At 34.6% G+C, this 12,253-nt stretch overlaps 1 protein-coding gene across 2 annotated transcripts in view; it reads left to right on the top strand.

Moving 5' to 3' along the window:
• The window catches only part of ANO10 (anoctamin 10), a 120,764-nt gene that overhangs the window by 20,921 nt on the left and 87,590 nt on the right, over positions 1-12,253 (top strand). For both annotated transcript variants that reach the window (XM_021525888.2, XM_021525887.2), the window contains exon 11: positions 46-174. In XM_021525888.2, coding sequence (XP_021381563.2) covers positions 46-174 — 129 coding nt within the window. The remainder of the gene's footprint in view (positions 1-45; positions 175-12,253) is intronic.

Raw genomic sequence — 12,253 nt, 5'->3', positions numbered from 1 at the left:
AGAGGTAATGGTCATAACTGTAAATATATTTTTGTTTTATTTCAGTTGGCCTTTGAAACTATGAGTGTAATATCCGTTGTTACTAATTGTGTACTTATTGGAATGTCTCCAGAAGTGGATGCCCTTTTCCCAGACTCAAAAATAGACCTTGTTCTGACTGTGGCATTGGTAGAGGTAAGTCTGCCTTCAAAAAATGCATGTTGCAGCAAATAACACAAATACCAGTGGAAATAATAGCAGGAATTGGACTTTACATCACATCTTCTATTAGAAGGAAATTAAGATTTCCCTATCAAAGAAGTGTTTCAAAGTCTTTCTTTTTGATTTCTTTTTCTTCTGTTTTTTCATTTACTGTGGATGCTGTCACCATACTTTCCCAAGCATTCCCAAGATACCATGCATTTGTTGCTTCATGTACTTTAAATATTTAGTAGTGCTATTTCAAGCAAAATAATCACATTTTTCTGAACTGTTTATTTCTCTGCTTGTGTTGTGACCCCAGCATATCTTAAAAAGTCTTCCTACATAATCTTTATGATGTATCCTACAGGGCTTATCTGAAACAACTATGTGTCATGACTGTAAATATTTGTGAATTGTAACAGCATTTGGGTTTAATCATCTCCAAGTTCCATGTGGTAAGCACATCACTGTCATTCCTTTTCAGACATGGAGGGATGACTGTGCGTATTTTACAGAACTGATATTGCAGGACTTTGCCCCTGTAAATCTTTCCTTCAGGGCTTTCTTGTATTGCATTACTGTGACTTTCCATTATTCTATTTCAGCTTTTAGAAATTGCATTACTTTTCTCATGGCAAAAGGTCTGGATTGTAGTGTAGTTACAAAAGTGCAGCACCCTACAGAGGTGCACCAGGATCATATATTTCTTTTTTGTTCATTTTACAGCTATTAAGTGTTTGCAATGAATTATGAGCTTGCTATGAATTTTATTTTCTAAGCCTGTAGGTTTGCAGAGTTAGCTGTAAATGTGAATCATGTCAACTGGTTTGCTGAAATTTGCATCTACAGGCAGCCTGATGCACTCTTCTATTATGCACATGTCAACATTTACATTAACCTCAGTGAGGTGTAGTTTTAATATAAAACTAATTTAGCAAGTCAAATGTCATGATACAGCTCATTACTGGACAACATATCTAGGGAGGTAACATTGTGAAAACTGGATGAGTAAATGTAAGCAGTATGGATTTCTGACAGCTCAGAGATGGGGCTGGTTTTGCCTTTGCCTGCTGTGTGTTAGCCTTTTATCTGTTTAAATGTGAAGCTGGCTGTTTGATCTCTAGTCAGACCTCTGTTTCTTGGTAGACCAAAGGAGAATACCAGCATTTTTCTCTACATTTAAATTCTGTTTATATGCAACCCTTTAGGGAATAGGAATTGCAGCATAATAATTAGGTAGCTCTTGGAACTCCTTAACATTGTATCTCAAATTACCTATAATTGCTGTGGAAAGGGAGATTCAGATAACAAAGGGAAGAAAGTTTGGATGGAAAAGGTAAATTAGTACTGAGGAGAGGAAGGGGAAAATGTTATCTTATAAAGAGAAAGAACTTTGGTAAAGACAACAACCAATCTATAATTACCATTGTATGAAGGGACTGTTGGAGGCTAATGCTGGACCAGCCAGAGGGAATTAAAGGTATTCATTAGGTTAAAGAAAAGTTTTCTTTTCTCTAATTATTCAAGTTTTCTCTAATTATTCTGCTTAATTAAGAAAACCCAAAACAACCAAACAAAAAAACAACAAGCCATAATGCAGTGGTCAGAAAAGATCTATTAAAAAAAGTTTTAATCAAAAGTACCCAATATGCCTGATGATTTTAAATATGCTGGGGTGATTTTTTGTTTGTTTGGTTGGTTTTGGTGATTGTTTTTCTGTTATTATCAGCTATTTATTGTCTGAGAAAACAGAGAGATACAAAACCAACATGTGAGTGTTACAATATGTTTCTGGAGTATAATGAGCCATGTGATTATTTTTGGAATGTTGTTGGTTGGTTATAAACAGTTCCAAAAATACTGAGTATGAAATGTAAGACTTCTGCAGTCTCCTTAAGAGCATTCTTTAAGTACATTTTAAACAGTTTTTAATAATCTTCACAGGTGTAGGGTTTGGGGTTTTTTTGTTGGTTTGTTTTAGTTAAGTGAAACACATTTTATACAGAAATTTAATTTTAAAAAACTATATGAAAATGAGCACAGCAAACATGAGTTTTATTTCTGTTGAAAATTGTTTCAGTTGTGTTGACAGTTAAACATGTTCTCAGTTACAGAAATTTTTCTTTAATCAGAAGTTCTGTTGTACATATTTCAATGTTAAAACATTGATTACAAAAGGTTCAAAGAAAGGAGGATTACTGGATGCTGTGGGATTATGAACAGCAGCAGTATAGATTTATGTCAGCTTCAAGAGATAGTGATGTTTTTGCTATTGCTTACTGTGTATTTCCTCCCATTTTATCTGTTGCATTGGGACTTTATTTTACCTGGTGCATGATGAAACAGGTCAGGGAATTGGTGTGGGAGAAGCTGTCTGACCCTGTTCACTAGGGAGAAGGGCAGGAGCAGTGGTGTGTGGGAGACACAGCCAGTGCTGTGGTAGATTTGTGCTGGATTAAATTTGCAGGACTTCTGCACCACTGAGCCTTTTTACTTTAAATATCACTCAATCTACAGAAAGATCTCTGAACTGTGAAAGGAGCACAAATCTCATGTATTGGCAGTATTGCCATGCACCTTTATTTATGATTAAATTCTGCATTTCAGTTGTAAAGAAGTATTCAGGAACAGAATATATTACATTAAACTTCTAGGACAAACCTTATGCATCTAAAATATGTCAATGTCAGGGTAGAAAAAATTCAGATGTGTCAGAGTGTTGATAGAAAAGTGTTTTAGATCACCTAGCAGAGATTCAGAAAAACATTATACAGGTGAGTTATTTTATTTTCTGATGTTTACTGCAGGTGAGGATGAACATTTTGCTGTGTACTTGTGCTATTTTGACAGCATCTTGGCAGGCAGTTTGAAAATGTTAAGAGAAAAATTTCTTTGAGTTGGCTATGTGAATTTTCACATGTTCTATTGATGGGGTAACCTACTTAAATCTTAGCTGTCTTTTAGTATTTTAACAAGTTTTTAGTAACTGAGACTCCAGTTGAGTATTTTAATACCTGTTTGATACAAAGCTATACAGAAAAGCACTGTTGCTCTCAAAGCCAAGCATAGGTATTAGCAATGTCTTGATTTTTTTTTTAATGTTAGTGCTTTTTAATAATAATACTAGTGCTCTTCAAATAGAAACTATTTATATGGCAACATTTAACACCACACTACTGAAGTAACAAAGAACTGTGTGTGATATTCTTGTAAGCATTCTGTACCCAGCCCCTACTGATTTATGCAAAATATTTTTTTCCCATTAACAACTCTTAACTCTGATACAGTCTACATTTTTGGAGGGAATATGTATATGTGTGAGCAAAGTAAACGTTAATTAGAATACCACGGAATAAAATATTACCAATTTCAAAATAATGGCAAACATTAAAATAATAAAATATAATAATAATTTTTAAAGTATTAAGGTAGTGATTTTTTTTAACAGTTGACCTATTTTCATCAATTCAACATCTGCTTCCATGGCAACGTGATTTGAACCAGGAGCAGAATGATGAAACTCCCCTCTTTTACTCATGGATGGATGCTAACTGAATGCAGCCAATGCAGTTTTCAAACAAAAAGAAATAGCTGAATGCCCTTAAAGCAGGAAAAATAAATCCTTATTAACATAATTTTAAAACAGTTGTATTGCATTGTGTGTTTAGTTATTCAGACTTCAAACATAATTCAAACATAATTCTGGTGTGAATTCAGGTGCCAAGTAGGACATTCCAAGCACGTGTCTGTGCTTGTGTGAAACTGTTCCAGATCACTTCTGACTCCCTACACTGATTTGAACTACAAAAAAAGAAATAACTCTTAAGTAACTTGGTGCATAGTTAGGGAGGCAGGTTAACTTTAATTCTGCAGTGCTTTTTAAATTTTTTTTTGCAAAAATTGTTGGCAAAGAGTTTTGTTCCTGATGACTGTTCCTTTTTAATGTGGACTGTGATAAATTTAAGGAATGTGAATTAAATCAGTGTTTGGACTACTGTAAGAGCTAAGTTCAGGAAATCAGTTCTACTCTTGAGTACAACACTTAAAGAGTCATTTTTCCTTCTAAAAGTCCATCAGTAGTAGTGTTTTGAAGCAGTAGCTGTGAGGTACAGCTCCTCATGAATGTGTCCTAGCCTGCAAAAGCAACTCGTGTATCCAGCTCTGAAGTGTAGTAAACTAATGGAAAGCTTTTTTGCAGAAGTGCACTTAGTCTGGATGTTCTACATCATGTGAGGGATTGGGAATTAGCTTGGAAATACTCAGTAGTAATGAAGGTCCTTCTTGATATTGGTAATATAAAGTCTGACATTACTATCTAGAAACACGATTTCGGGAAGAATGTAATCAGATGTGCTGTAGATCAAAATGAAGACCTTTGCCTAGAGACATGGTAGTGTATTTGTAGTAAACATGGCTTGAACAGTTGGTCTGTGTTGATTTAATTTCGTGGTGTCCTCTATAAGGACATAGATCTTTATCAGCATCATAGAAGAACCTCTATTGAAAGGTCAGTTATGTAAGAAGTATGGAGTAGAATAAAGGAAATAATCCTTTCTTAAGCTTTGGTTTTTCTGAGTGAGAAGGAGCTGATGGTCCATTTAGAAAAGGCTGGAAAGCAGGAATCATAGTATGTCAATAAAGCTGATTGAACATCAAAGTAGTTGAGAATTACCTGGTATACAACTTTTCTTTAGAATTCCATTTCATTAAGTGTATTTTTTCATCAAAGGTCTCCTCATAGAGATTAGAAGCTCTTTGAGCTTCTGATGAACAGTCTTGATATAGTAGTCCCAACACTCAACTCAATGGAAAGCTCAACAGTTGTTTCTGGAATGGTGTGCCAGAGAAACTGGGGAAAACCACCAGAGTCAAACAGTTTGACTTATACTAGATGACAAGGTATATTTATCATCTACTTCTAGGCATCATCATACTTTGCATTCTCCACAAACTTGAAAATCAGTCAACATCACATCCTGAGTACAGTTGAAGTTCTTTTGAATCCACTTTCTGAGCAAAAGCAGTTAGGTGGATTGTTATGTCAAAATTAATTTCCCCTTTTTTTTCTTTAATTTTTTTTTATGTTTTGCAACAGATTTCAATACAATCTGTGTACTCCTGATAATTCCTGATAAACTATGTAATTTTTCTTTTTTTTTTTTTTTTTTTTTTTACAAAACAGTTGAATTATTTCCTGGCAGCAATCAGCAATGTACACGACTTCATTCTGGCCAGGTGGAAGTGAGGCATGGTCCTGCATGGTGTAGCGTGCTGCATGTGTGGAGCAAATAACTTTGTTAATGTAGAGGTCATGAGTTTGGTATTTAGAACATATGCTAAATATATGCCAACTTTAGTAGAAAAGGAACTGTGAAAAAATGCAGAAAAATAGGCTGTATCAGCATACACACATGTATGAATCCTTTGGTACTGATGGAGTTGGAGCATAACAGCTGTGTATAAAGTGGTGTTTTTGCTAAATTATTTCTGTGTTATTGCCAGATCCCAGCATAGGATATAGGAGCTGCAGTTTTCACATCTGGAGTTAAAGAGCAGTGTAGGTGGAAGGGACTCTTGGACATTATTTGCCCAAATCTTCTGCTGAAAGCAGGATCCTGGATTAAGTTCCCAATGTCTTTATCAAGATAAGCTAGGACTTGAGCACTACCAGTGAGGGAAAGTCAACCACTTCTCTGGGCAGCCTGGTCCACTGTTTAATTGTTCTCATGGCAAATAATAGGGGTTTTTTTAATGGGAAGAAAAAATTTCTCTGATGCAACTTGGTAGCTCATGACCTCTTGTTCTTTCCCTGTGCAACTTTGTGAAAGCGGGTATCGCTGTCTTCTTGAAAACTACCTGTTAGGAACTGGAAAAATGTGATTAGATCTTACTCACCTGTCTAAGTCTTCTCATATCTAAACTGAGTTTCTTCAACCTGTGCTCATATGTCAGGTTTTTCAACCCTGTACATGTCTCTCCAACATGTCCCTCCAAAGCAGTCTCTGTTTTCCAAATTGTCAGTGCCACTTTAAAAAAAAAAAGTGCTTTTAATTTATGCTTATCCTCTTAGGTCTTTCTGCTAATTACGGTGTGTATTCTTTATTTGTCTTCAATGTATTTGCTCTTTAATCAGAGAAAATAATTTCTGAGAGTGTTAGGCAACTCTTTTAACTTTCTTACTGCTGAAATTTTTTTTGGCAACAGTCTTGAGGTTATCTTTCTTTCCATGTTGTAATGCTTTTTTGTGGTAATGTGTTTTTTTCTGTACTGACATGTATGCATATATACTACGTTTATAACCTGAGTACTTTGTCAGTTTTTAGATATAACTGTAAGGTAGAGTACATAGTGGTAAATATTTGATGTGTGGTTTCATTTTCTTCCTAATAGTTAAATGTATATGAAAAAACAATTGATTATTTACTTATAATGAGAAAATACTAATTAGGGGATTAAATATAAATCTGTTATTCAAAAATGTTTTGTGGTAAGGTGAAAACCTTACTGACAGCTTTAAGGTTCATTTTTTGGAAAATACTTGGCAATTCAATTTATGAAGTATTTTATTTCAGTGAAACAGACATCCTAGCCAAGACTTATTTATGCTTAGATATGGTGAAAATGGGAAAACATAGGAAAATGGAAAAATGCAGCATTACTGATGCTGAATATTAATAAAGGGTAATACAAAGCACTGGTGATTTCAATTAACATACTGTTCTTTTCTAGAATACCTCTATCTCAGCTGCAAACATTTAATTAGTATATATATACATAAGAAATCATATCTAACAGCCCTCCTTTAAAAATCTAATATGTATGTTTTAATTTTTAATACAATGCAAAATAGTAATTTGGGGTTTTTTATTGTCTGCTAGACAGGTAAGCCACTGTAGTTTATTCCTAGAATTGAAATTGTGAGACATAAAAATAGGTTGGTATTTTAACTTTGAGCTGAAGCCCTGGCAAAGATTTCCAGTAGTTGCTGAATAGCCTTGGTGTGAGACTTAATGAAAGCTTCTAAAGCTATAAACTATGCCTAAAGACTTAACAAATTCTGCTAGTTGCTTATTTTACGGTTTGGTGATATTTTAAGAGTAAAAATGAAGTCAAATATCAGTGCATTTAATATTCATATTAGTTTGCAAATGAATCTTGAAATCATAGGTTTAGTTTTAATATAAAGTAAAGAAATACTTTAGACAAGTTATTCTTCTGAGTTACAGGAACAGATTGTTCTGAGGTTTTTTTTTCCTTACCTTCCGATGTGGAGAAAGTTTAATGGGATTTGTCTGTATAAAATTTTATAAATCTTAGCTGCTTCAAGAAGCCTCCTGAAACCATACCAATTAGATTTTAAAAATTCAGTTTTTCTGGTTGTACATTACTACAGATTATATTTATTCACAAAATCAGAATTTATCACAGATCTTTTTATTGCCATCTGCTGGTTCTTTTGAGATATTCATTCTGACTTAGTGTTGAATTTTTGGTCACTTTGAATAATAAAGATTAATGCCAAAAGTGTGTCAGATTGAAAACAAGCACTAAAACATTTGAAGATCTAAATAAATTTGTTTTGTAGCTTTCTGCTAGTATAGAAATGAAAATGCATGTTAACATCTATGCTTAAATAGTCCAATGGATTTTTGAAAGTCTCAGAGCTTAAAACAGTTTTTTCCTATTTGTGACTAATTTTCTTTTGTTTCTCTTTATTTTCTGTTTTTTACTCAAACCCTTCAATTTTCAGGTTCTCAGTTTGCTATGTTTGAAATTGAAAAACAATCACAATGAATTGTGCTCTTCAAATTGTGTACAAACACTGGAATGTGTTGAATAAATGGGCACATTTAGTAATGTGTAGGACAGCAAGAAATCAAGGTACTGCATCAGGTTTTTCAACCCTGATAGCTGGAATGTGTTAATGTATTTTACTACTGTGTCTGCCCCAGCTAGAGCATTTTGACAGTAATATTCATACCTTGCTGACCCAATTCAGAATGTGATTTTTATCTTTAAAGAAGACAGTGTGCAAAGGATGACTGAGCTAGATCAGGTCAGGGGTCTTTAAAGGCCAGGATCTTTTCCGCAGCAGAGGCCAAGGGAAGAGTAAATTAGTACAGCCAACTATATAGTCACGCTCTTTCAAAATTAATTCCCAGAATCTGGTGATTTGCAGTATAACCTGTCTAATAGCTGAAAATTATCTGGCCAGAGCTGCCTGGGAAAGTGTGCAATGCTTTATACAGTGGTGTACCTACTTTTTCAAAAGAGTTTGAGTTATACTCTAGTAAAATGCTACTTAAGCAGCTAATGTTGATATACTCTTAGCATCATAGCTAATTACTATGTGTATTGGCTCTACCCTGAATTTCATAGGTTTTCTCTGTGCCTTTTTTTCTACTGTCTTTTCTGTCTGAGAAGCATTTTTAATTTTAACTGGATTCTGCAAGTGTGGTTGTGACACTATAGTGAAGGTTAAGAGCACAGGAAGCCTTCTCACTGTGAGAAAACCTTGTAGGTGTGTTAGTAGAAACAATGATAGCAAAAAGGCAATACTCTCTTTTTGCTGTCAGCTGGGTGATGGTAGAAACAGGGAGCCACAAAGGTGTCAGGTTCTAGTTAGCTAAAAAACCTGAATTTTCTAGAAGGGTACTTCAGTGTTCCTTCAGTAGGAATCAGAAATGGATATGTCTGAGATGGTGCCATTCCTCATGAATTACCATTATCTGGTAGATACTGATGTATTCCTATTAGGAAGGTTGGATGGGGGAGGTACTTTAGGAAGAGAGCACATTTCTTATCTATGCTAATAAGGGCTTCAGAAGTGTCAGCCTGGAAGAGCAGTAGGACAAGACAGAGTAAGAATATTTTTTCCTGTTTCTTCTGGGATTGTGAAAGGATGCCAGAATGACAAAACTTGAAAAGGGAGGATGAATAGAGAACAGATCTTTGCAGACAATTACAAGACATCTTAAAGAACTCTGTAAGAATCAGACTTTCAGATCTCTTTAAAACCCACTTAGTTTAATATTTCCCACAAAGAAATTTCCTTTAATGTGTAAATATTTCCAGCTCAAGCCTGAGTATGCTGAATACACTTCCTTGCTGGCAGTTGGAACTTGAACATCGACACAAAAGCCAAGTTAATACCTATTAATATTAATTGTTTACTTTCCACTTGATTAGGATTAGTAATTGTTTAATGACAAGACAGAGTATGAACATTCAAAGCCTTCTTGCATAGCGACCATTTCAAGACCAGCTTAGCATTTTGTGAAGCTGTATTATTTTGTTTTGTAAATAATGTATTAGTTTATTCTCTTAAATTATTTAAATAATTCTCTGCAAATGCACTACCCGTAGCTGTCAGCACAAGCCTGAATAATGGCTTTTCCTAGGAATCTGTGAATAGGTAGAGCTATAGGGCTCCACTGTATATCCATTTATCTCTGATGCAGTTGTGTTACTTTGTATTGTTCTTACTAGGAGTGTTCTTTTTTAGGGACTGCAATGTTTTCCTATCTCCATTTTTATGATTTCTTTGTCTAATGTGGTATATTTTGGTTGGTTTGTTTGGTTTTTAAACTGTCTGTAGCGTTGGACAATAAATACACTTTGTCATTTGTATTCTCCAATGATTAAGAGTGAAAATCAGTGTCTCTGAGCAGGGAGGGTAGAAAATGTGGGGTTTGCAGCTGCAGGTGAAAAGGAGATGGAGAATAGGAAATCAGTAAAACTGACTATAAAAAGCAGGAGAAAGCCAGTCAAACATGTTGGAGCCTCTGTATTGTTGATTAGATATAAAAGCTCATTACAGAAAGGGTCTTAATAATGTAGTATTATTGTTCACATGTTTCCTAGTTAAAAAATTGCAGAAGAATTTACCTTTCTTGTACTAAAATTCTTTACAATAACTTCTAACATTCTTGTTTGGAGTGTTAAAACTTCTGGGTAAACTTTGGTACTCATGTTGTTGATTTTTTTATATACCTACTCAATGTTGTAAACATAATTAGTAGTCATTTATTGGAAGCTTGCAGCATGAGTTCTATCGTATTTATTTAAAAAGGAGTGAAATTTGTTGCTATAGTTTTTACACTCCCAACCCTTTTTTGAAAAAAGCTTTCAAGCATCACATGCTTTGTAAAATCTGGATTTGTGAAAAAAAAAAATTTTCCATTTGCTTTGTTTTGTTTTTTAAATGCCACCTGGCACACTTAAATGAAAATTGATTTTGGAACTCAAATTGTACAAGAAAATTAAGTACTGGATTGAAAGGCTGTAGCAGAGAGCTTGTTGTGGGTTTTTAATAATCTTTCTGAAAATGTTTTATTAAACGCAGGCTGAAGATAGTCATGAGTCATGCTAGAAAGTAAATGTCAGAAGAACTGGGACTTAATTTGTGCCCTGAATTTTTATCTTACAGTGGAAGAAAGTATCAATCCAGATTTTCAGTCCTCTGATGAGAAGAAATTTGTGGAATGATATGTAATTTTCAAAAGGGTTTTTCACGTATTGTGGCAGTGTGCAAGCTGTGAGGTGTGTTGTGCTTTTTTTATGACTTGAGCAGTCCTTTTGAAATCAAGGGAGATTCCTCATGCTTGCCTATAACAGCTAAAGCTCTGCAATGAATTACACAAAGGAGGTACAGATAGATGCTGCTGAGAATTCATAAACCATAATATGTTTGATCAAGGTTAGTTTTAGTCAGAGGATTTGTTGTATGATGAAAAGTGTGTGTGTATGTGCCTGGTATATGGATTATGGATAAACCATTGTCAAATATTAGGGTATCTTTTATTAAACTTGCAATGTAGCTTGTGATACTGCAGTTAATCTGCATGTCAGCATATTTTGTATTTTTTTAGAAGTTCATTACCACTGAAAAATCAGAGACAAACTTGTTTTAGAATCCAGTGAAATTGGAAAAAGCAATTTATTACAGGAAATGTTTAGAATTGTACTCTTATAGCTTAGCAAATAAAGCTATTGAATTAAAATACTTTTTTTGTTCTAGATTCTAAGAGGCTTTGTTTAAGAAAAAAAAGATGATATACTGTTGGGAAGGATGGCCCTACAATATACCAAGAGTGATTTGTAACAGAAAAATTATGAATACATCTTGAATTATAGTATGTTGAAAACACATGGAAGTATCAGTCCACATAACATTGGTTCCATTTGGCAGTCCTGCTTCGCTTCCTGTGCAATTTTAGGAATTGCAGGATGAAGCAGGAGAAATGTGATGGGTATTAGTGTGACATCTTTCCAGTGGTCTTGATGCCAGTTTAACAAACAAATTCTGTAAAAGTGTATTTCATTATTTTTAAAAACATAAAATTCATATATAAACTTTATTTGAGGGTGAACTCCTTACATGTGAACAAAGTAATCCACAAAACAGATTGTAGAATACTCCTGTCAGTTCTGCTGTTTCTGTTTCACTCCCTGTAATTAGAATAGATTGTAATGACTTCTAAATTCTGACTGCAGCCTGTCCTTTAAGAGTCAAGAGCACAGCTGGTAGTGAGAATGGGATGTAGCCATATTCCTCCCCAAGGAGACAGCAGGTGGAAAAGGGATAGTAGTACCATTATGCTAATAGCTTCATGAACTGGAAGGTCCTGTCATGGCCAAATAAAACTGGCTATGGGTATGTCAGTAGGAATGAGTGGATCTGCCTCTTTAGGATTTGTAGTTATTTTGGTGCTTATCTTGGCAGCTACATGTAGCACAAAACATACTGGTAATTTCCTGTGAGAGTGCAGTTTTTGCCAACTGGGTGGTATTGTATTGGTGTGGCTGGAATTGCAAGTTCTGAATTTACTGGATATGGGTGAAGCCTTGTATAGTTTTATTGTTCTGTTTTTATGAGTCTTGCAAATTGATCAGGCTTTCCAAGCAACCTCATGTGCTGTGATGCTTACACCAAGACCTCAGCTAGCCAGAGAAGTTAACAGTAATGCTGAAGAAGAAATATTAGGAGTGCACCTCCTCATATGGATGCGCTGTTGTAGTATTTTAATAATTTTATTCTGGTATAAATCTGTAAAATGAGAAGCTTCAA

This window comes from Lonchura striata, chromosome 1 (genome assembly GCF_046129695.1).
Source record: "Lonchura striata isolate bLonStr1 chromosome 1, bLonStr1.mat, whole genome shotgun sequence".
Classification (NCBI taxonomy): Eukaryota; Metazoa; Chordata; class Aves; order Passeriformes; family Estrildidae; genus Lonchura; species Lonchura striata.
The sequence above is the reverse complement of the archived record's forward strand: the minus strand, read 5'-3'. Positions and strand labels throughout refer to the sequence as shown.